The following is a 25683-nucleotide window of genomic DNA, read 5'->3' on the forward strand; positions in this document are numbered from 1 at the left end:
TGTGACAGCTGCCAGGGCATGAGTGAGGGGTGGCATTAGTGATTCAAGACGGTCTTTCCTACCCTCTTTTAGTGAGTAGTACAAGGTTAAAACCAGGTACTGTGAGTGCTCACCTTTATTCTTATGAAGGTTTTTTTTTTCTTTTTCTTTTTTAATAGATTGTTGTTAAATTGGTGACCTTGCAGGGGAAATGATCACTGGAGCCTTCTATTTAGCCATCTTGCTCTGTCCTTTCTTGGTTTTCTACTATGGCATTGTGCTGATGTTCTCAGCTTGGTAAAATTTCATATTAGATTTGTAAAGTATATTCAACTGAAATCAGTATGTAGAATAATTAGTTATTTTTACTTCTTTCAGCTGTGTATTCTTATTACAACCAAGGCATTTTACCAGAGCAAGGCATAGAAGATTCATTCAAAAAAGCAACACTGGGAAGATATGGGAGCTGTGGCCTTGAAAATATATGCTTATGGAAAAACTGGGAAAGTATAGGTGAAGGTGAAGGACAAAAAGAATGTTATTATCTATGTAGCCAGTATTTGACAACTAGTCATAACAAACATTTAACTGTGAAAGGAGACAAAGAATATAGAATATTTCAGAAGAAGCCTCAGTTTCTGTCAGCTGCTCCTATAGAACCATGTATTCCTATGAATAAATATCAACATCAGTTTTTGAAATCTGTCTTTTGTAATAAAAATCAGATAAACTTTAACCATGACTCAAATATTAGTAAACATCATAGTACTCATTTTCTAGAAAACTATTACAATTGTAATGAATGTGAGAAAGTATTTTACCAATCCTCAAAGCTTATTTTCCCTGAAAATATCCATATTCAAGAAAAGCCTTACAACTCTAATGAATGTGGTGAAACTTCTGACCCATTCTCAAAACTTACTCAACATCAAAGAATTTATATTGGAGAGAGCTCACAAAGATGTAATAAAAAATGTATAATAGTCTTTAGTCAGTCACATCTAAAGGGACATAAGATAATTAACACTGGAGAGAAATCAGTGAAATATAAAGAATGTGGCAAAGCTTTTACCAGGGGCTTACATCTTGGACATCAGAAAATTCATACTGGAGAGAAACCTTACAAATGTAAAAAATGTGACAAAGCCTTTAACAAGAGCTCACACCTTGCTCAACATCAGAGAATCCATACTGGAGAGAAGCCTTTCAAGTGTAAGGAATGTGGCAAAGCGTTTAACAGAGGCTCATACCTTACTCAACATCAGAGAATCCATACTGGAGAGAGAGCTTTCAAATGTAAAGAATGTGGCAAAGCCTTTAACAGGGGGTCATACCTTACTCAACACCAGAGAATCCATACCGGAGAGAAACCTTTCAGATGTAAGGAATGTGGCAAAGCCTTTAATAGAAGCTCATACGTTACTCAGCATCAGAGAATGCATACTGGAGAGAAACCTTTCAAGTGTAAGGAATGTGGCAAAGCTTTTAACAGAGCTTCACACCTTACTCAACATCAGAGAATCCATACTGGAGAGAAACACTTCAAATGTAAAGAATGTGGCAAAGCCTTTAACAGGGGCTCACACCTTACTCGACATCAAAGAATCCATACTGGAGAGAAGTCTTTCAAATGTAAAGAATGTGGCAAAGCTTTTATCTGGGGCTCACACCTTACTCAACATCAGAGAATCCATACTGGAGAGAAATTCTTCAAATGTAAAGAATGTGGCAAAGCTTTTACCAGGAGCTCACACCTTACTCAACATCAGAGAATTCATACTGGAGAGAAACCTTTCAAATGTAAAGAATGTGGCAAAGCTTTTAACAGACGCTCAACCCTTACTCAACATCAAATAATTCATACCAGGTAGAAACCCTGCAAGTGTAAAGAATGTGCTAAAACCCTAAACTGGTGCTCACACCTTACTCAACATTAGAAAATCAATACTGGATAGAAATCCCATATGTGTAATGATTTTTGAAACATCAAGATGAAGTCTAAATAAAAATCAGAAGTGTCACTTTAGAAAGAACTAAGGTGCTAGCACTTCTGTAAATTACTCTGAATCAGTGTGTTTATTATAACAAATAATTCAAACTCAATTAGATAATTAAATTGTATGTTTAAAAAGAGTGACGACATTGATGGAGAGGCATAATTATATTCAATGTTCACTTATTTTTGTAATCACAGTATTCATGATTGAGAAAGTATTATTGATGTAATTAAATTCAAATTAACCTTTTTTTTCCCCACTGTGATTATTGCTGTCTCTGACATGAGAGTCCCTTCTATGTTAGGTAGACATCATTCACATGTCTCATTCACATGTCATCATTCACATGTCTCATGACATCATTCACAAGTTTCCCATGGAAGACTAAGAGCATTGGCATATAGGATGTATGATGAAATCTAAATGGAGTTGCTCTTTTTGTTTGACTTACAACAGTGAATATAAGTCATATATGAGTTAGGTGTTCAGAATATTATTGTTCTGCATTAAAGTGTGAGACAGAAACACTCTGAGTTTTAGATATGAATAGTTTTACCAACTACCCATTAAAAAGTCTTGCTAGTCCATTAATATTCTAATGTATCTTCATAGCAGCAAGTTAGAAGTCCTGAATATTACTGTGATAACAATAAAGAAATCATCACAAATATCAGAGAGTGGTGCAAATAACTTCTCTCTGGTAGAACATAGATTATTAATTCAATCCTCTAAATACTTAGGCTCAGTTTAAGAAAAGAGAGAACACTTTTTTTTAACATAGGTCATGGTATCAGAATAAGAATGCTTTTTGAATGTTTGCAGTCTGTAATTTTGATGATTGAGGAAACTGGATTTTGAAATGCTTTATTCAGTCTGTAAACTTAATTTGTTTTTAAGAATAAAATGAAATGTCTTTTAATTTGTTAACACTGTTGCTTATTGAAAAATGTCTTATCCTGACAAAAATGTTAACTTATTCCACCTTGCTCAAGATTCCAGGTAGTAAATGGTAATGATATACTATTGGGTATGTCTAGTTCATCCTGTCTTTAGCATTTTTTACCCTTAGTGGTATTAAACTCCAAATAGTTTGGAGAATGTTGATTCCATAAGTTATTACTTGTTACTCTAACAAGTTCCCCAAGGTGTGATGAGTAGTTAATTAGCCCTTAGCTAATTGCCAAACATTAGGTTATTAATTTAAAATTGTTTGTTTTTCATGTAGGTGTTCACTGCTATGAATTTCTCTGAACAGTTTGCTGCATCTCATGTTTTGATATGTCATAACTTCATTTTCATTTATCTGAAAATACTTTCCAGTTTCATTTTTTCTTTAAAACATTAATTAGGAGTATTTTTAATTTCCATATATTTGTGAGTTCCCCCCATTTTCTGCATTCATTTATTTTTAATTTCCTTCTACTAAAGTCAGGGAAAATACTTTGGATTATTTTGATCCTGTTAATTTTATTGACGTTTGCCTGCTGTATGGCCTAGCATATGGTCTATCCTGGAGAATGATTTATGTGTACTTCTAATTTTGAGTGGAGAATTCTATCAGTTCATATTTGTTTACAGTGTTCAAGTGTTATGTTTTCCTGTTGATCTTCCCACTTTTTCTGCCCATTATTTACATTGGAGTATAGAAGTTTCTATACTTCTGATAAACTCCAAATAATGGATTTGATTATTTAATCTATTTATAGCCTGTAATATTGTCAGTATAGTTGAATTTGCATCATTTTGCTTTCTATTTTTATGTCTCACGTATTTTTATTTATTCTTCCTTTACTGCTTTCTTATTACTTTCCATGTAATCTTTTAATTTTTATAATTGTTCATGTTTTTGAAGTTACTTCCTTGTTTTCTCTAGCCCTTATATACCTTATCAGAATCTGCTTTATATTTATATTAATTCCAATGAGATATAAAATATTACCACTATATACCTTTTTTCCCCCAATTTGGATTGAATTTTTAAAATATTGTCTTAATTTAGTTTTATTGTTTTATTAAAAAAGCTAAACTTACAAAATTGGTTGTGTATTAGTTTAGGTGAGATTGTTTTGTAATGAGAAAATAATTTACAACATATAGAGAATAAATTATTATTATTTTAAAAAGTACTCTACATTTTGTATCCTTATTTCCTTTGATAGTTTAAAATTGTAATTCTCTAAATAAGTGATATATTCATAAATGTGACTTGTAAATGTTGAAATTTATATGTTTGCTTTTTCTGCATTCAGTAAGGGTAGTAGTTTCCAGCATCTGTGCCTCTTTAAAGTGAAAGACGGGCAGGCGCAGTGGCTAATGCCTGTAATCCCAGCACTTCGGGAGGCCCAGGTGGGCAGATCACCTGAGGTCAGGAGTTCGAGACTAGCCTAGCCAACTTAGTAAAACCCTGTCTCTACCAAAAATACAAAAAAATTAGCTGGGTGTGGTGGTGGGCTCCTGTAATCCTAGCTACTTGGGAAGCTGAGACAGGAAAATAACTTAAACCTGAGAGGTGGAGGTTGCAGTGAGCCAAGATCATGTCACTGCACTGCAGCCTGGGCAGCAGAGTGAGACTCCATCTCTAAATAAATAAATTCAGCCTGGGCAACAGGTGAGACTCCATCTCTAAATAAATAAATAAATGAATGAATGAATGATAGGATGGAATTAAAATAGTTTGAAAACATAAATTAACAAAATGGTGTTGACAAAGATTGTTCATTTGTGGTCTACCAGGGCATAAAATTCTCAAAAAACATAATCAGTAGGAAACCTCTTTGTTCCTGAATATTAGAGAATATTATATGTCTTAAAATTATTCATGTTGAAAAGCTCTGCCTTTCATGCATTTAGGAGAAAAAGTCAGAGGGCAGGGCCTCCCACTGATTCTTAGCAGGGCACCTGAAGTCCAAAAGATGTATCTCTATTTTCTCATAAACTCTGTATTGGACACAGTTACTCTGCTTCTAATCTACATGTTACAGTGATGCACAGAGACATGGTGATAAAATAAATTGTAAGCTTTAAAAGAGAAGTGTTATGTTTTGCGTGTGTGTGTGTATGTATATATATGTATATGTATGTGTATGTGTATGTGTATGTGTATATGTATATGTATAGACAGCTTTGTCATCTTGGCCAGAGTGCAGTGTCACACTAGAGCTCAGTCCAACCTCAAACTTGTGAGCTCTCAGCCTCTTTAGTAACGGGGACAACAGGTACATGCCACTACACTGACTAGTTTAAAAACTTTTTTTTTTTTTTTAATAGAGATGGGGTCTCACTATGTTGCCCAGACTGATCTTGAATTCCTGTCCTCAAGTGATCCTCCCACTTCAGCCTCCTAAAGTGTTGTTATTACAAGTGCGAGCCACCACACTCAGCCTTCTCATATATTCTTTACTCTGGAGATGAGAAAAACATATGCTAGGAATTTTTAGAGCTTTCCAAATTTTGTAGCATATAACTTGTGATCAAGCCCCTCCAGTGTTTTTTATTTCCTGTCTCTGCAGGAGGCACTTCCACTTCTTTTTTGTTTGTTTGTTTTGTTTTCCCTCTCAGGGAGCTGAGAATTAAATGTTTTGGGATCATCAGTAATTTAATTTATCTTAGCAAACGTTGTCTTTCCAGGTGCACACTTCACTACGTTAAATTTCCAAAAAATAAGATATTTTATTCAGCTATTATCTTATCGTTTTATTGGCATTTCTGCATTTTACAAGGTTTTTATTAAACTCTTGAGATAGAAAATGTACATTTTTTTCTGAAATTGTGAGCTTTATTTCTCAGGTTGTCACCTGTTGCAGCTGAATCAATCAATCCTGCTTCACATGCCACCTGAAATTTTCATAATTACTTTTATGTTGTATATAATCAGTCAGAAGTCTTACAATGCTATTCATAGAATATGGTGAAAATAGTGGTGACTAAGAAATTATAATAGAACAAGCCCAGTATGCTATTTTGTTATGTAGGTTGTATGTAACTTTAAACTAGGCAGTAAAAATATGTGGACAAATCATGTCATTTATTTAAAAATATCTCTACAAATTTGATATTATAAAAACAATGAAATAGATTTTCTCAAACTTTTTCTCTAAATTAGAATGTTCTCATGCATTAGCACTTGAGTCTTTGTAAATGACTAGCAACTTTCATTACACTCTCTTTGCTTCAGACATCTGATCTAAGCCTGCAGAATTTGTGATCTGTCTTTTTTATTGGTCCATGTAATGATGTTACCTTTTCACCGTTATTTGTGAGAGAGTGTGTGTGTGTGTGTGTGTGTGTATGTGTGTATGTGTATGTGTGTATATACATATATATACACACACACACACACATATATATATATATATATATATATATATATATATATATATATATGCGCTTAGGGGCTTACACTATTTAGAAGGTAAAGCAAGCACAATGAGGATAAAATTGACCTGCATTGTCTGTCTCTTAAGAGTGCTCAGCGACTTTCTTAGGCCCAGCCATGGCCTGTTTGCCAGGTGTTACGTTGAGAATTCAGGTGTACATTCTGGTTTATAATTTAATGTATAATTTAGGACTCAATTTTCTTTTACACTCTGACCAACATATATAACCTTAATATTATTTTTATTTTTTTGATACAAATTCACACTCTGTCATCCAGGATGAGTGCAGTGGTTTGATCATGGCTCTCAGAAGCCTTGACCTTCTAGGCTCAAGTGAACTTGCTGCCTCAGCCTCACGAGTAGCCAGAGCTACAGGCTTGTGCTACAATGCCTGGCTAATTTTTGAAATTTTTTTGTGACGATGGGGTCTCACTATGTTGCCCAGGCAGGTCTAAAACTCTTGGGCTCAAGCAGTCCTCCCACTGTTGCCTCCTAAAACACTTACAGGCATGAGCCACAGCACTCGGCCTTTATAAGACCTTTGGTATTTTTTCTTTTATTCTGCTTTCCCATGTTTGTAACATGTTGTTCCAAATTATACAATAGTTCTATGGTAGTTGTGAACAGATACATGACAAAATACGAAAACATAAGTTACATTTAAATTTGGGATAAATAACAAATAGTTCTTTTAGTATAGCTATGCTATGTTTGTATAGTTTTAGTATAGTTTTAATGTTTTAGTTAAAATGTTGTAATATTGTAATGTTTTAGTATAGTTTTAGTATAACTATGCAATGTTTGTATATCTGTGTATAATATGTGTAAGCAGTTATTGGAGTATATACAAATAACAATCATTTACCTGAAATTCAGATAGAACCAAGTGTGTTACATTTGTCAACCCCTGTTCATGGGGGCCGCTGTTCTTTTCTCCAGACTCAGCATTAATGACCTGAAAACCTTCATTAGAGAAAAAAAAAGGTTGATAATTAGCAGATACATTCTTTTGCAGTATGCAGTAGTCATTAGAGAGGGTGTGGCATGAATTAAAGTGTGTGATCTGGATCCCTTATGGGGAGAAAAAATTAGAATTCTTACCTATGCTGTTTTATCTAATTATGTTATCTCTTTCTGTGATGTAACTTTTAATACATATAGTATATTAGTAAAAGTGATTTTTATGTAAGTACTAAGTAGTTTCTTGTATATTAATTGTCCATGTTTATTTTCTGGAACTAGACTGCAATACTTAATATGTGGAGATTATTGTGGCTTTAATTTGATATTATCCTGGAGCTTCTTTTAGGTTTAACGTGACAAAACCATATCATGTTGACGGCACCATGATATTTTGGTGGCAACTATCCATTGTTTGGTTCTGGACATTGAGATAAATGTGTACCTATACTAGATTATGTGTTAGGAGAAAAAATAAAAACTGATATATAAGCTATACGATTTCCTTTGTGTAAACTCATCCACATCAGGTGGTTTAAAACTGGTTAGCAGTTTTCTAACTCAGATGTTAATTTCTGAGTATGAGGTAAAAAATACTGTCAAATTATCTTCATTACGTTACACATTTATATTTATGGTCTGTGCATTAGTACCATCACAACTCACTGGCTCACTGTAGCCTCAAGTTCCTGTGTTCAAGTGATCCTACCATGTCAGCTTCCCATGTAACTGGGACCACAGGCACGTGCCACCATGCCCAGCTAATTTCTTTCTTATTTTTGATAGACACAGGGTGTCATTGTGTTGCTCAAGCTAATCTCAAACTGGCTCAAGCAATGTCCTTGCCTCAGCCTCTCAAAGTGGTGGAATTAAAGGCATGAGCCACCACACCTGGCCAGAGCTGTATTATTCTAAGCTGTGGGCTGAATTAGTTGGATACAATAGTGATGACTGTATTCAGAGCAAATAAGAAAGTAATTGCAGAATTATTCAATAATTTTTTTTTTTTTTTTTTTGAGACAGAGTCTCACTTGTCGCCCTGGCTAGAGTGCAGTGGCACGATCTCGGCTCACTGTAAGCTCCGCCTCCTGGGTTCACGCCATTCTCCTGCCTCAGCCTCCCGAGTAGCTGGGACTACAGGCGCCCGCCACCACGCCCGGCTAATTTTTTGTTTTTTTTAGTAGAGATGGAGTATTGCCATGTTAGCCATGATGGTCTCGATCTCCTGACCTCGTGATCCACCCGCCTCGGCCTCCCAAAGTGCTGGGATTACAGGCGTCAGCCACCGCACCCGGCCCTCAAAATTTTATGGAAGGTTCTCATACAGAGATAATCATGATTAAGATATGGAGAATTATCTTTACTATTAGAGACCTTAGTGTTTTTCCAAGGCATGGAAGGGTATTTCTGTATAAAGTGAAGCATCAAGAAAATTATCACTTAATGCAAATTCATAGATCCCATAAAGTAGAAAAAGGTAGTCCATGTCCTTTTAGCATTTAAAGCTGGATTTTAGCAGTTTCCTCCTGAGATGAAATAAAGCTTTCATGAGGTTTCTCTGGGATAAAAACAAAACTTGAACAGAGCCAGAATTAGTTTAAGGAGGTTCGTTTAATAGGGCTTGTGGTAGGTGGAATAATGCCATGCAAAGGTGCCCATGTCTAACCACCAGGTTCTAGGAATATATTATGATATATGACAAAGGGGAATTCAGGCTGCAGATGATATCAAAGTTGATAACCAGCTGACTCTAAAACCAAAAGATTAACTTGAATTACAGATTTGGGCCTATTGTAATTACAAGCATTCTTAAAAGTGAAAGAAATAATAAGACAAACTGAGTGCTATGATGTGAGTCAATCAAACTTTTTTTACAACTTTTTCTTTTGGTGATTATTTTCCTTTAACATAAAATTTGCTTTAGTTCAACTATACAAACATATGAGTTATTGTTACATAATTATACTCTTTATTAAGAAATGTTTTGTAAAAAGTGAGCCAATTTTTTCTTGCTTAATCCTGTCATATAAATTCTTCAAAATACAGTCTCAACATTATTTTATACATCAAATTATATATACATACATGCACACATACACTATATATATCAAGGATTTATATGATAGGTTTAAGAAAAAAATTAGTGGAATAAAATAAGTAATGGTGTTTGTGATAATTTTGGCCACAGAATACATAATATAGATGATGTGAAGTACAAAATATGTTTTTTGTACTTTATATTTTTATGTACAAAATATGTTTCTCTTTGCAGTTTAGATGATTACTTTCCACTTGTGTTCCCATGAAAAATGTCTCTGTTTTCTAAGCTGGTATTGGCATCTCAGCCAACACTTTTCTCCTCCTTTTCTGCATCTTCTCCTTTTCTGCTTTTTCTGGATCTCAGGCCAGAGGCCACTTACCTACCAGTCTGTCATGTGGCCCTCGTCCCCACTGTGGTCCTTCTCACCACAGTGTTCTTGTCTCCACAGCTCTTTGAATCACTGAATTTTCAGAATGACTTCAAATATGAGGCATCTTTCTACCTGAGGAGGGTGATGAGGGTCCTCTCCATTTGTACCACCTGCCTCCTGGGCATGCTGCAGGTCGTCACCATCAGCCCCAACACTTCCTGGTTGGTGAGGTTTAAAGGGAAATCCACCATTTTTACCTTCCATTTATTCTGATGGTCTCTCAGTTTTCCTCTTAGTAGTAACCTGATCTTTTACACTGTGGCTTCTTCCAATGTGACCCAGACCAATCTGCATGTCAGTAAATACTGTTCACTTTTCCCAATAAACTCCATAATCGGAGGACTGTTTTTCACTCTGTCATTATTCAGAGATGTTTTTCTTAAAGAAACAATGCTGCTCTCAAATGTCTACATGATGACTCTCTTGTTCAGGAACTAGAGGAGATCCTGGTACCTTCACAGCCCCAGCTGCTACCTTAGAATCTTTCCAGAGGAAAGGGCCATCAGCCCATCCTGCTGCTGGTGAGTTTATTGGTGGGCACGTATAAGATGGACTTCATCATCTCAACCTCCTCAACCCTGTTATGGGTATATCCTGGTGTCATCCTGGGTGTCCACAGGCTAGTGGGCAGTGTCTATACCATTGTCAGGTTTTTGGTGCTACTGAGATCTGATAAAAGGATAATCAATGTGATGTAAACTATAAGACAGATGTTTTTAAAAGGTTGATTTTATAAATCCTGTGATGAGTTAAATTATTCAGAGTGTTGATTATAGAGAATAATCCAAAGTTAACATAATTAGATAATTCATTTGTATGTAGGATAAAAGTAGTAGGAGATTATTTTTTGAAGATTTAAAATTATATTCAGTGTAATTATTTGCATTAAAATAATTTTAAATGTTTTGAAAAGCAAGTATTGATATAATTAAGCTTTCAAATAACTTAGTGCTTTACCTTTATTCCTGATGTTTATGTGGAAGCATGTGGTCAATTTTTGATGCATTACAGCTCTGAGCGGTCCTTCTGTATTAGCTGGTCATCATTTATATACTTCTCCATAAAAGATTAAGATACATGAAGAAAATCTAAGTGGAGAGGCTGTTTGTGGTTAAGTGATAACAGTGTTGTAAGTGATGCGTGAGGTAGGTATTCAGTGCAATATCCTCTGCATTTTATTAATAAACACTGTAAAATTTAGAAGAAAATCATTTCACCAAATGCATATTAAGCTAATAAAATAGAGTGGATTTTGATACCTCTCTTAGATTATTTGTAAACTTTATTTGTTTTGACAAATAAAAAATGTTTTCAAATATGTTAAGGGTGTTATACATCGACTGAAGTGTCATCCTGCTGCCAACATTAACTTATTCTACCTTACTCAGGCTTGTAGGTAAAACATGGTCAGACTATACCATTAAGTAACATGGTGGAATAACATCTGTACTGTAGTGATTCTTTTTCCCAGTGGCCTTATACTTCAAATAATTTAGAGAATATTGTTCCCATAGGTTACATTTTTATTCATTTTGTAACTGTGAGGTTATTGTGATGGTTATACTGAAGATTATATAGGAGTATAATCAAAAAGCCCTGCATTTCTGAATTCTGAATAACTGTTTACAAAATTCAGCCTACATTTTTTTGAACATGTGACCTCTTTGGTTCTACAAACACAAAATTTTAGTTTTAATTTACATGGTGTAAAATTTCTAAATATATTACTTTAAAGATAAACTTTAGATGTAAAAGAATTGGGGAAGAATTGTTTTTATGTAAGTGTAAGTGTGGACCTATTTTGAGAAGAAAAATATATCAGAACAAAGCAGATAATTTAAAGAGTGTTTATGATTTACTAGCAAAGTAGAACCTCACAGATTTTGAAAGCAAATTTATTTCCTCTGCTTCCCATTCATCTCTAAAATCTTATGGTTCAGAATCTCCCCTTGCAAACCCTTTGTTCTAACTTGGCTTTTACTCATGCTAGACCTAATATATAATTTTCTTCTTTCAAAGTTCATAAAATATTCTTTACGTAACCTGCCTAATGATTATAGTTCTTTCTGTAAAATGTAATGGTGCTAACTAAATAATCTGAAGATTTGAGTAATTTCACAGTGAGTGTACTAATTTAAATTTTATTATTTAATTAGTACATTTAATCTTTTCCTCTCAATTAGTGAATCCTATTTAAGCCAAATGTTTTTATTGTTTATTTCATGTTTTCAAATAGATATATTTGATATAAGTATTGAATTTATTGAGCCATTTTTTAAGGTAAAAACTCGGCAGGCTTCATAAGCCATGGGATTTTCTTGCCATTTTTATGAAGTAAACACAAGACAGTACTAGGTGTGTAACAAATGCTTTACAATTATGAGTAAATATTTCTGCTCGAGTGAGTTTGTATCTTCATATAAGAGATTAAAAACACCTAAAGTGAAGAAGTGGCATTGATTTTGCATGGTGAGAGAGGAAATCTCTAGCCAGGCTACACAACTAACTTGAAATTTAGAAAGATAAATTCTGTTTCTTTTATTTCTAGTTATCTTTAGGTTTTTTTTCTTCTTTTTTCCACTGTCTTTTTATCTTCACCCCCAAATGCATGTCCACTACAGCTCTTCTCTTTCTTTGCCTGTGTTATGGCAACAGCTTTCTCACTGTTCTTCCCACCCCGTGTTATTTCACACAGTGCTCTGCAGGTTCTGAGGAGACGTTAGAATTATTTTTAATGTGGTTAAAAATTATTTGTAGCTGGAGAATTTGAGGTCATTTATAGATTACAAATGCAACATTCTGGTCACTTAATTTAGATAAGATAATGCAGCATCCATGGGCTAGATCGTTAGGCAGATAGCATTGTTTGTTAAAGAAAAATGTTATTAAATTATAACACAATGGTAAATATCAAATTAGAATAAGTGAAGCATTAATACCAGTGGGCCATGTATTATTAGTGCTACATAAGAAAACAAATCAAAATTTGGATATCTCATAAGAGATGTATCTTAGAAATAAATTCTTAAGGAGAGTTAGTGGTAAGCAAAACATTTTAAATTCGAATTTCTACGAAATATTTATCCCACCACTTATGTTTCCATGCAGAATCTTCTGTTGTTGAGTGTGTATAGTAAGTCATGGACAATAATAAAATAACCTTTGTGAGTTTAAAATTTGGAATAATATTTTTTCCAGATTGATACTGCAATCTTGGGGAATTTCTGACTCATATTACTATAACTTCTTTTACTTGAATGGGTACAGTTACAGTCCACGGTTTTTTTTCTCACCTAGTTATAGCCAAATTCTAGGTCATTCTCTTTAGAGAAATCTCAAAGACAATGGCAGGCTTTTGGATTAAAACATTTTCTCAGTGATTTTGGATGCAAACTTGTTTTCAGTGTTTACAGAAGGGCCAGAGGTGAAACCATTAGCACCACCTGCCTTTTTAGTGTCTTCTATACTTGGAATTCCAGGTGCCTGGAGTTCAAAGTAAAAGCTCTAAAGTGCAGTGGCTTCTCCCATGGGTTGTGCTGGTTCTTGAACATGCTGGTCAATATCAGAGTTTCTATGCTTATGACTGACAAATGAAATGACAAAAACATCACAAAAACTATATATTTTGATACTACTAGGCTAAGCTTATGAATAAGACACAGACTCATTATTTGAAACACTACCTTTTCATGTTTTTAAATTTTTTTAATTGACAAAAATTCTATGTATTATGTAAAATGTGGTTTTGAAGCATGCATACATTGTCTAATGTTAAATTCTAGCTAATTAACAAATGCTTTACCTCATATAGTTATCATTTTTGTGATAGAGAACACTTAACATTGACTGTATCAGCATTTTTTAAACATACAGTATATCATCATTAACTATAGTCACCGGACTTTACAACAGGTTTTTTTTTTAACTTAATCCTTTAATCTAACTGTAATTATGTATCCTTCAAAAGACATCTACCCAATCCCCTTCCAGAAAATCTTAGCCTCTGGTTCCACCATTTCAGTCTCTACTTTAATGAGATCAACTTTTTAAAATTCCACATATGAGCAAAATCATGAGGTATTTGTCTTTCTGTGTCTGGATTATTTCAGTTAACATAATCTCCTTCAGGTTCATCCATGTAATCGAAAATTACAAGATTTTCTATTTTAGGGCTGTATAATACATTCTGTATGTATGCCACATGTTCTTCATCAGTTTATTTGATAATAAACAATTTGATTTTATATCTTGGCTATTGTGCATAGTGCTGCAATAAACATTAACAGCACAGATATCTCTTTCACATACTTGATTTTTTTTTATATATGCCCAATGAGATTGCTGTGTCATATGATAGTTCAGCTTTTACTGTTTGAGAAATCTCCATACTGTTTTGTATAATGGCTACACTGATTTACATTCAGTGTGCAAGCATTCCCTTTTCTCCACGTCTTTGCCAATAATTAATTTTTTGGCTTTTTAATAATAGTCATTCTAACTAGAGTGAGTTGTTATCTAACAGAGGTTTACATTAGCCCTAACCTTAGATTAGCCTTAACCTTAGATTAGCCTTATAATTTACCTAGCATTTTTTTCATATATTTGTTAACCATCTGTATGTCTTCCTTTAAGAAATGTTTATTTACATCTTTCACCCATTTTAATAGTTACTTGTTTATTCTATAGTCGTTTGAGTTTCCTGTCTATTTTGGATAGTAACCCTTTGTCAGAGGTATAACTCATAAATATTTTCTCTTATTTATACGTTATTTTTCTTCTGTTGGTTGTTATCTAGTGTTGTGTAGATGCTTTTTAGTTTTCAAGTAATCTCATTTGTCTATTTCCACTTTTGATTGCTGGGATTTTGAGGTTAAATAAATAAAAAAAAAATTAATGTCCCCACCAATGTCATGGAGCTTTCACTCTGTTTTTTGTAGCAGTTCCAGAGTTTTGAGTCTTCGATTTCTGTTGGTGGAGGGTCTCATTTCATTGTTCTGCCTGGGGATATTCAGTTTTCATAACGCCACTTTTGAAGGAACTGTCCTTTCCCCACTGTATGTCCAGTTCCTAAAACTTTGTAGTGTATTTCAAAGGTAGTGTAATGCTTCCAGCTTTGTTATTTGTGCTTAATTTATTTTGCTACTTAGTGTCTTTTGTGATGCCATATGAACTTTAGAATTTTTGAAATAATAATTTCATTTGTATATTGATAGGGACTGCTTTGAATCTGTAGATTGTTTTGCTCAGTATAGACATTTTAACAATATTAATTCTGCCAATCAATGAACCAGAAATGTTTTTCCATTTATATGTGATTTAAAAATTTTTTCAACTCAGTGTTTTTAGTTTTTAATATAGAAATCTTTCACCATTTTGGTTACATTTATTTATGAGTATTTTTTTGTAGTTATTATAAATAACATTGTTTACTTGACTTTTTCAGGTAGTTTATAGTTAATGTATAGAAATTCTGCTGACATTTTGAATTGTTTTTAATTTTTTATTTTTGTGGAGCTATATCTCCAACCTAGTTGGAGATATATTTGTGATATATGAGATACTTTAATACAGGCACAGAAAGCAATAATCACTTCATGGAAAATGGGGTATCCATCATCCCCTCAGGCATTTATTCTTTGTGTTACAGCTAATCTAATTATACTCTTTTAGTTATTATAAAATGTACAATTAAATTATTATTGACTATAGTCACCCAGATGTACTATCAAACACTAGGTCTTACTAATTCTTTTTTTTTGTACTCATTAACCATCCCTACCTTCCCCTACATTCCCCACTACCCTTCCCAGCCTCTGGTAACTATCTCTACCTACATGAGTTATATTGTTTTGGTTTTTAGCTCTGACAAATAAATGAAAACACGTAAAGTTTGTTTTTCTATGCCTGGCTTATTTCACTTAATAATCTCTGGTTCCATCTATGTTGTTGCAAATAATAGGATCTTATTTTTTATGGTTAAATAGTATTCCATCGTGTATATGTGCCATGTTTCTTCATCCAATCATTTGTTGATGGGCATTTAGGTTACTTCCAAATATTGGCTAGAGCACACTGCTGCAACAAACATGGGAGGGTAGATATCTCTTCAGTGTATGGATTTCCTTTCTAGTAAGTAAATCCCCAGGAGTGGAATTCCTGAATTATATGATAACTTTATTTTTAGTTGTTTTGAGGAATTTTCAAAATGTTACATTCCTGCCAACAGCATACAAGGGCTGCCTTTCTCCACTTCCTCTTCAGCATTTGTTACTGCCTACCTTTTGGATATAAGCCCTTTTAACTGAGTGACATAATATCTCATTGTAGTTTTGATTTACATTTGTCTGATCAAAAATGTTAAGCACCTTTTCATATGCCTGTCTGCCCTTTGTATATCTTCTTATGAAAAATGTCTATTCAAATATTTTGCTTTTTTTATCAGATTATTAAATTTATTATATTGAAAGATTTTACTGTGAATAGTTGATGACAATTAGTTAAGTCCATTATAACATGCTTCCTGCCCCTTACACTCACCCATGCTGTTCTAGTCTCTCTGTAAGTGTAAATGCTGAAGGCCACAACTTCCATATCTTCCGTATCTTCTCAGTATTGCATTTTGAAATGAATCTATTATGCTTTACTCTGGCAACATGTCTTCCATAAAATGAGAAGACACATCTGGAAGAAAGGAAAATAAATTATCCCTCTTACTTGACTCAAGTGAATATGTGTTAGGAATGTAATGTATAAAGTTATATTAAGCACATTAGCAAAATGGCATAATAAAAATCATAAGCCCTAATTTCTTCATATACATATACACTTAACAGAAATATACTGAACAGAATTCCATTGTGATAAGTTTAAAAATCATGAGTTTGCAGCACCCCAGGTAAGCACAATGCCAAGAGCCAATTACTAGAGGAAGGAAAATTGGTTCTTCCTCTCCAATGCAGCATGTTGCTTATAGAAGTAAACTTCTGACTTCTTTCTGAAGAGAGAAAGAAAATACACAGTTCCAGAGTAGACACATCCTGAGAACAGGCTTGAGAGCTCAGCCTCCAGAATCTCTGGCCTGGTCAACTTGTGTCAGACTCTAAGCCACTTTATAAAGACTGTGACAGTTTTTTGTTAATGCTCAAATCTCAGTGAAAGATGACAACAGTACCAGAGTAATATGGCCAAAAAACCACAATAAATTTACAGATATCAACCCTGAAAAATTGAGATATACAAATTACCTGAAAATATTCAAAATAACCATTTAAGTGATGCTCAGTTTATGAAATGGGAACACAGACAACTAAATGAAAGCAGCAAAATGAGAATATCAACAAAAAGATTAAAAGTATAAAAACCTCCAAAAATTATGGAGCTGAAGAATACAGTAAGTCATAATGACTGAGAAATTCTCAACTTCTCACACCTAAGAAAAAAACTTGTAAAATATCAAGCTTAAATTACTTTGACTAAGATAAACACAAAGTTATTCATAACAAGACAGATGATAAGCAAAATTTTCAAAGTCATAGGCAAAAGGAATCTTGGAAGCAGTAAGAGAAACCTGATGTGTCATCTATAGCATGCTTCAATGAGATTTGCAGTGGATTTATCAACACAGTCCTTGCAGGCCAGAAAAAAAGTTAAGTGATATAGGCAAAGTGCTGAAACAAAAAATTTCCAAGCAAGAATACTATAACTAGGAAAATTCTTCAAAAAAAAATTCAAAGTAACAAAATGCAGTAGAAGTACATCACTAGTGTATCTGCCTTACTAAAAATGCTAAAGGGAGTCTCTTCCATTGCAAATCAAATTCTAGAAAAAAAAACACATTATGTAAAAAACACATAACTCTCTGATAAAGACATGCACATAACAAAATTGTAAAATTATACAGAAAACAATTTTAATAATTTTCAAGATTTGATAAAAACATGAAAGGAGTTATAAACACCTGTTAATATAAAAATAATTTGTGACATTAATAACAAAGTTGAGAGCAGACATACTGAAAAAAATTGTATGCATCTGAAGATCTTACCAATTCAAAATATATTGTAACTTTAAGAGGATTTTTGTAATCTCCATGATAACCACAAATACTAGAGAAATACACTGTAGGAAGGGAGAAAGAAATAAGACTATGTCAATACAGGAATCAGTAAGAAAGATGAAAAAGAACAAAATGGCTGCAATAATAAATGATTAATAACAATAGTAAGTTCCATTTCGGCATATTTGAAAAATATTTATGGACTACCTTTACCAATCAAAAGACATATTTCATGAAGAGATTCTAAAAATTAAAAGCTTCAACTATATTCTGTGTACAAGAGAATCACTAGATCCAATGACAAAGATAGGATGGAAAAAGATATTCCATGCAAATGTTAGCCAAATGAGAGCAGAAGTAGTCACCGTTAACATTCGGGAAAACACATTTTAAGTCAATAATTATATTTTATAAAATTTAAAACTACAAGACAAAACAGACATTAATAACAAAAGGGTTCATTCATTGGAAACCTATAACAATTGCATATGTGTGTGTGTGGGTTCCTGTGTGTGCGCTTATATCTACATCTGTATCACACATCAGGGTTTCCAATTTATAAAGCAAACATTGATGACATTGAAGCAAGAAATATACAGTGAACCAAAGACTTGAAAACACTATAAAAAATCAAATTCACCATGCATAGAGAACACCCACACAGCAAAATACACAATTTTTTCAATATTTCAGAAAACATTCTTGATAGAATACTTCAGGCCATAGAATACTTCAGGCCAGAAAACAAGTCTTAGCTTTTTTTTTAAATTGAAATATTGCTTCTTATTTATAACCAAAATTGTATAAAACAAAAAATGAAACATTCACAAATATATAGAAGTTGAACAATACACCCTCAAACATGCTTTTCTTCGAGGGTGGGAATACTTAACATTATGATGTCCAGACTACCTAAAGTGGTAGTCTAAAGATGCAATGCAGTCCTTTCCAAATTCTCAGTTTATTTTTGCAGAAATAAAAAAGCAACCCCAAAATTATATAGAGTATAAAGAGACCAAGAAGTCTCAACAATCTTGAAATATAAGAACAATGCTGGGGGCATCACACCTCCTGATTTCAAAATACAGTATGAAGCTACAATAGCTAAAGGGGTTTGGAACTAAACAATAAAACCTAAGATACAGAGTTATGAAGCTTTTCAAGAACTACCTTTACATCACAGTGTTTTTCTCACATACAAAAAAATATGAATTCATCAATACATAGATGCAGAAATTTAGATAATTTTCCTGACTGCTCACCTAGGCTAGATGATAAAAACATTAAAAATCAGCCAAGGCCAGGCGCGGTGGCTCACGCCTGTAATCCCAACACTTGGGAGGCTGAGGCGGGCAGATCATCTGAGGTCGGGAATTCAAGACCAACCTGACCAACATGGAGAAACCCCGTCTCTACTAAAAATACAAAATTAGCCGGGCGTGGTGGCCCATGCCTGTAATCCCAGCTACTCAGGAAGGCTGAGGCAGGAGAATCACTTGAACCCAGGAGGCGGAGGTTGTGGTGAGCTGAGATTGCACCACTGCACTCCAGCCTGGGCAACAAGAGCAAAACTTGGTCTCGAAAAAAGAAAAAAGTCAGCCAAGAGGCTGGGCATGGTGGCTCATGCCTGTAATCCCAGCACTTTGGGAGGCCGAGGCCAGCGGATCACAAGGTCAGGAGATCGAGACCAGCCTAGCCAACATGGTGAAACCCCGTCTCTACTAAAAATACAAAAATTAGCTGGGCATGGTGGTGCGCACTTGTAATCCCAGCTACTTGGGAGGCTGAGGCAGGAGAATTGCTTGAACCCGGAGGCGGAGGTTGCAGTGAGCTGAGATCACACCACTGTACTCCAGCCTGACAACAGAGCGAGACTCCATCTAAAAAAAAAAATAAATAAAATTTTAAAAATAAAAATCAGCCAAGAATAGAAATATACAAGATGAACCATGAACAAAGCTGGTGTTATATTTATAGAGATAACCGTGCACATACATATGTATAACTTAACAATGATAGACATCTGGTTAATTCATCTTTGAATTAAACCCCACTTTGATTTAAAGTATATATACAGAGTTTCAAATTGTCGTTCAAAATTATAATGCATAGATAAAACAAAAACACAATAATCTACTGTCTATAAACATATCCTTACACAGTAATCAGGGATTGCAAGACAAAACATAAGATAAACATTTACCTATAAAATTATGTATGCAACATTGACATACCATTATAACATCTTTTTTAAGATAATTACAGAGTTCACCTGTGATTGTGCATCTATGGAGCGCGCATACTTGGAATCATTGATGTCTACTGTATGGCAGTAAAGTTTAACCAAAAATTCACTACAGACATTAAGAAAAGGCTCTAGTAAAAATTTTTAATGAATAAATATTTAAAGACAGTAAAGGTGACTTGTTACTATTAATATATTGATGCTATTCTTACATAAAATAAAAGGGCTGCAATTCATTCAGTCTTTAGAAGCAAAGAAAAGCATTAGACCTTGAAATAAAGTAAACCATGTAAGTTGTAAAATGAGTTATATACAAAATACATATTTTGAAATAATTTTTAATAATTTATCATTTAGATATAGGTTGAGAAAAAAATATTAATGATTCCTGTATGACTACAGCAAACTTTAACTTACAAATGAACATTTTAATAAATAGGGAGTGCCTACCATCTGATTTACTTCTTACATGGTGTGGAAATTACAGCATATTGTTCTGAATGTTTGAATCTAAAATTACAGACAAATTTGTAATAGAGCAAAATACAAAGTGAAACCATATAAGTAGAGTGACATCAGCAAGGATGTTGGAATAAGGGGATCACTCTTGTTTATCTTCCCACAGCTACAATACTTTTGCAGCCATCCATGGACAAAAGTGCCTTTAGTGGAGCTTTGGGATTAGAGAGGGCATTATGATACCCTGTGAAAAACAAAGACTGAGGAGGGCTGTTTTGGGGAGGCAGGCCCTCATTCAAGGGGGCAAACTTGAGAACCCCTGATCTTGTCTACAGGCCAGGAATTGACACACCTTACTCAGTCACACTAAGAATCCTGAAGTGACTCTGTAACCATCTCCAATGATTCCCAGTTATGGTCTGGAATTAGTCCTTCCCATACAGAAAACTGGGGAGAGGCACTCATTCATGGTCATGGAGGCAGACCTACAGAACTTAGCCTTTGGCCTTTACTGTGGCCTCTGAAGCAGGTCTGTGACTCTGTTTCAGCCCTCTTCACCATAGTTTATAGACAGTCCTGCCCAGCTAGGGACCCACATAGGGAGAGAAAACCCTCTCAGGTACTCAGCAGAAGCCACACTTCATCCACACACAACTACCGTCAGGGCCACCATCTGCAAACCCAACTTCAGAACCCTGGCCCTGGCATCTGCCCTACAGATCAAAGTTCTGAAAGCAGTCGAGTCTGCTCAAAATACGAGAGGATTCACAATGAGGCTACATTGTGCCCAATTTTAATGCTTCTATTTTAACATACTACTGGAAGTCCTAAGTAGAAAAATTTGGGAAAAAAATATTTTAAAGCCATCTAAATTGAAAATATAAAAATGTCACTTTTTGTAGATGACATTATCTTATATACAAAAACCATAAATAGTACACCAAAAACCTATTTGAACTAATAAATGCACTCAATAAATTTTCAGAATATAAAAATAGCACACAAATTTCAATTGTGTTTTTATACACTAACAACAAACTATCCAATTAAAAGGATGAAAATGATCTCACTTAAAATAGAATAAAAATAATAAATTTCTTAGGAACAAATTTAACAAAGAAGATGAAAGATCTTTATGCTGAAAAATAGAAATATTGATAAAGGAAATTGGAGAAGGCAAAAAATATAAAGCTATTCCACATTTATAGATTGGAAGGGTAAATATTGTTTAAATTCCACATTATCCAAAATGATCTATAGATTCAATAAACTCCCTATAGAAATTCCAATAACTTGTTTCACAGTAATAGAAAATACGAGCTTAAAATTTATATGAAACTACAACAGACTTTGAATAGCTAAAGCAATCTTGAAGAAAAAGAAGAAAGCTAAGGACATAGTTTCTGATTTTTTTTTTTTTTTTTTTTTTTTTGAGACAGAGTCTTGCTCTGTCACGATCTGGGCTCACTGCAACCTCTGCCTCCCAGGTTCAAGTGATTCTCCTACATCAGTCTCCTGAGTAGCTGGGATTACAGGCTTACACCACCACGCCTGGCTAATTTTTGTATTTTTAGTAGAGACGGGGTTTCACCATGTTGGTCAAGGCTGATCTCGAACTTCTGACCTCGTGATCCACCCACCTCGGCTTCCCAAAGTGCTAGGATTACTGGTGTGAGCCATCGCACCCGCCCCTATAGTTTCTGATCTTAAACTATATTCAATACTATAGTAATAAAAGCAAGACAGCATGTGCATAAAAATGGACACAAAAACCTATAGAACACAGTAGAGAGCCCAGAAAAAAAAAAAACTATGCCTATAAAATCAATTAATCTTTAACAAGGATACTGAGAATGCACAATGCAGTAAGTAAATCTCTTTATTATTTGGAGCTAAGAAAAGTGGATATCCACAAGCAAAAGAATAAAATTAGACTATTTTTCTCACATCATATCCCAAAATTAACTCAAAGAAAATAAAACACAAGAATTTTTAAAAATCCTAAAGGAAAACGAAACATGGTCAACCTCCTTTATATTGGTCTTGACAGTATTTTTTTCGATCTGACACCAAAAGTGTAGCCACAAAGGCAAATATAAACAAGTTGGATTACATCAAACTAAAAAACTTCTAAACAGAAAACAAGAAAACTTACAGGTTGGGAGAAAATATTTGCAAACCACTGTTAAGTAGTTAATATCCAAAATATGTAAGGAACTCATACAAATAAACCAAAACAACAATAATAATGATAACGTGATTAAAAGATGGGTAAAGAAATTTTTTTAGTGAAGATGTAAACTAAGAGTATTTGAAAAGCTGCTCAACATCTTCAATCGTGAGGCAAATGCAAATAGAAACCATGATGACATGTCACTTCACACTTGTTAGGATGGCTGATATCAAAATTCAGAGACATGTATGTTATTCTGGTGACGGATACCCTAAGCCCTGACTTCACCACTATGCAGTCTATCCATGTCACAGCCCTTGAACTGGGACACATTTACCTGAAAACCAGCCATTTCGTCCTCTTTCTCCCTTCTCTGAGTTTTTTTGTCAGGTGAGATTCTGTGGACAAGTCATGGCTGGATGTTGATAATATGCTTAGAAAGCATCAGTACAACCCCTTTACTTGCTACGACTACAGCTACAGGGAGAAGGACCTAGAAGTGCAAAAAAGTCCACTCTTCCCTGTCCTTTATCCCAGGAGAGAGTCAGGAACAATGAGCTCCTACATAAAGATCAAAATTTGTTTCTCATTTCCTGCCTTCAAGTGCCCTCTCCTATCAAAGTCTCAAGCAACTTTTGCTGTAGCAATTGGACTATGAGCTGCACTAACCACCCTACCAAGCCCAAGCAGAGCGGATCCTGTATCCTAGAGAAAGGAGCCGGCTGTCCTTCCCTGGCACAGCTGCACACCAGGAATTTTCCACCACCTCACCGGGCAGTAAGTTGAAGCATAAAAATATTAACAAGTTGGCTTAATTTTACTTCTACTCAAGAGTGCAGAGTCATCGTAATTTATTATTTTCCATGTCTCAAATACTCTGTTTAATTTTATTTAGTTATTTATTTTTGAGATGGAGTCTCGCTGTGTTGCCAGGCTGGAGTGCAGTGGTGCAATCTTGGCTCACTGCAGCCTCCGACTCCCGGGTTCAAGTGATTCTCTTGCCTCAGCTTCCCGAGTAGCTGGGACTACAGGCGCGCGCCAGCATGCCCAGCTAATTTTTGTATTTTTAGTAGAGACGGGGTTTCACCATGTTGGCCAGGATGGTCTCGGTCTTTTGACCTTGTGATCAGCCTGCCTCGGCCTCCCAAAGTGCTGGGATTACAGGCGTGAGCCACCGCGCCCAGCCTCTGTTTTATTTTTTAGTATGTTATCAAACGAACCATTAGTCCAATTATTAAAATAAACTCTTTAGTTATCTGAGCAACTGTATTTTGTATCTGTCAAATCCACAAGCCTAACCATTTTACCTTTCTGAAATATATACCACGTGTTTGAAGTCAGCAAGTTGCTCCTCATTCTAAAAGACACTGAGAGAAAGTAGTACATGGAAAGAAGGGGGAGAAAGCACATTTAAGAAACAGGTTTTCTGCAGGATCACAATGCTATAACAACTGCCTATAACAGACTATGGCTACTTTCTCGGCATTCAGTTCCCGTGACTAAATGACTGCATTTGTGGAAGTCTCTCGGCTGGGTGCTGGACCATAATTAATGCATTTGAGATTCAGGCCGACGCTGTCCTTGGGCTCAGCGACTAACCTTAGTGAAAACACATTTCTCAATACGCGCATAAGGCAAACAGTTGCTTATGGCAGCCAAACAGAATGCTTCGAAAAGAAGCATTTTCCCAAGAAGCCCCGCAACCCCGACAGCCGCCACCAATCCCCCGCAAACTCCGGAATTGGGAGACACAACAGGTACTTCCACCGCGGAAGCGAAGGCCCTCTTCGACTCCTGCCAAGAAGGGCAGGTTGCCATGCGGTCGGTGGTCGCCTGGGTGCGTCCTGGGAGTCGTTTGCCAGACTGTGGCAGAGCCAGGCGGCAAGCACGCGGCGCTGCATGCGGGAAGCCAGAGCGGCGCCTCCCGCCGCCAGTCAGGACACCCAGGAGAGGCTACGGTTCCCTGACCCCCACAGAGGCTCACCAGGGCCGGCGCGCCAAGGCAGGTGGGCGTGGGGGCTGCCTTGCGGAGCCGCAGCCTGGGCCTCCCCTGGCACCCGCGGTCGGCCACCCGCCCGGTCCGCAGCGGTGCACCTAGGCTCTCCCGCTCCTAAGGCAAAGCTTAGAAGCTCATACATGAACTTTTAGTATTGTGAACATATTAACCAAAGTCTGCACCCAGACTTGACCATAAACCAGTAAGTCACATGCAATTAAGGCCTAAAGTTCTTTCATCTCTAAAATTCTCCACAAACTTTGTACAGACTTACACACAGAATAAGTTTCTATCATGTATATTGAATAATTCAAGAGTAAATGAACATTCTACAAAAGGATGCACAGCCTGAAACCATTGAATTTATTTTATATTCTTTATCTAAACCTCAAAAACAAGGTCTCAGAAAGACCTCGTTTGTGTAGATGAACTACAGTAAACTTGAAAATAAATGAAAGATGGCCGGGCACGGTGGCTCACGCCTGTAATCCCAGCACTTTGGAAAGCTGAGGCAGGTGGATCACAAGGTCAGGAGTTCGAGACCAGCCTGGCCAATATGCTGAAACCCTGTCTCTACTAAAAATACAAAAATTAGCTGGGCGTGGCGGCGGCCGCCTGTAGTCCCAGCTAATCGGGAGGCTGAGGCAGGAGAATCACTTGATCCCGAGAGGTGGAGGTTGCAGTGAGCTGAGATGCCATTGCACTCCAACCTGGGTGACAGAGCGAGACTCCGTCTCAAAAAAAAAAAAAAAAAAAAAAGAAAAGAAAAAAGAAAGGAAAAGAAAAGTGAAAGAAAAATAAGTGGCAGGGTGCACTTGAGAAAGAATTTGGGGCTGTGCTTGCTTTCTATGTGGTGGTACATTGTTATTGATTAATAAAGGTCACAAGAGGAAAACCAATAATGTCTATTAGTTAATGTCTATTTTATCTCTAGATGACTAAAAGCAGATATTATCTAAATTTTCTTAGAT

At 35.4% G+C, this 25683-nt stretch overlaps 1 protein-coding gene and 1 long non-coding RNA gene across 4 annotated transcripts in view; one reads left to right on the plus strand and one right to left on the minus strand.

Annotated features, from left to right (window-relative positions):
• The window catches only part of LOC115931857 (zinc finger protein 519-like), a 32386-nt gene extending 25822 nt beyond the window's left edge, over window positions 1-6564 (plus strand). Inside the window, exon 3 of the mRNA XM_031005259.3 lies at window positions 358-6564. Within this exon, the coding sequence (XP_030861119.2) occupies window positions 358-1850 (1493 nt within the window). The 3' untranslated portion in view covers window positions 1851-6564. The remainder of the gene's footprint in view (window positions 1-357) is intronic.
• The window catches only part of LOC115931859 (uncharacterized), a 61536-nt gene that overhangs the window by 15391 nt on the left and 20462 nt on the right, over window positions 1-25683 (minus strand). For 2 of the 3 annotated variants that reach the window (XR_010132424.1, XR_004068294.3), the window contains 2 exons: window positions 16321-16464; window positions 7218-7315 (listed from right to left, as the gene is read on the minus strand). This is a non-coding gene — a long non-coding RNA (uncharacterized lncRNA). Of the gene's footprint in view, window positions 1-7217; window positions 7316-13233; window positions 13367-16320; window positions 16465-25683 lie in introns of those variants that run through there. The other variant, XR_008674689.2, reaches the window with a different exon arrangement.

This window comes from Gorilla gorilla, chromosome 22 (genome assembly GCF_029281585.2).
Source record: "Gorilla gorilla gorilla isolate KB3781 chromosome 22, NHGRI_mGorGor1-v2.1_pri, whole genome shotgun sequence".
Taxonomy (NCBI): Eukaryota; Metazoa; Chordata; class Mammalia; order Primates; family Hominidae; genus Gorilla; species Gorilla gorilla.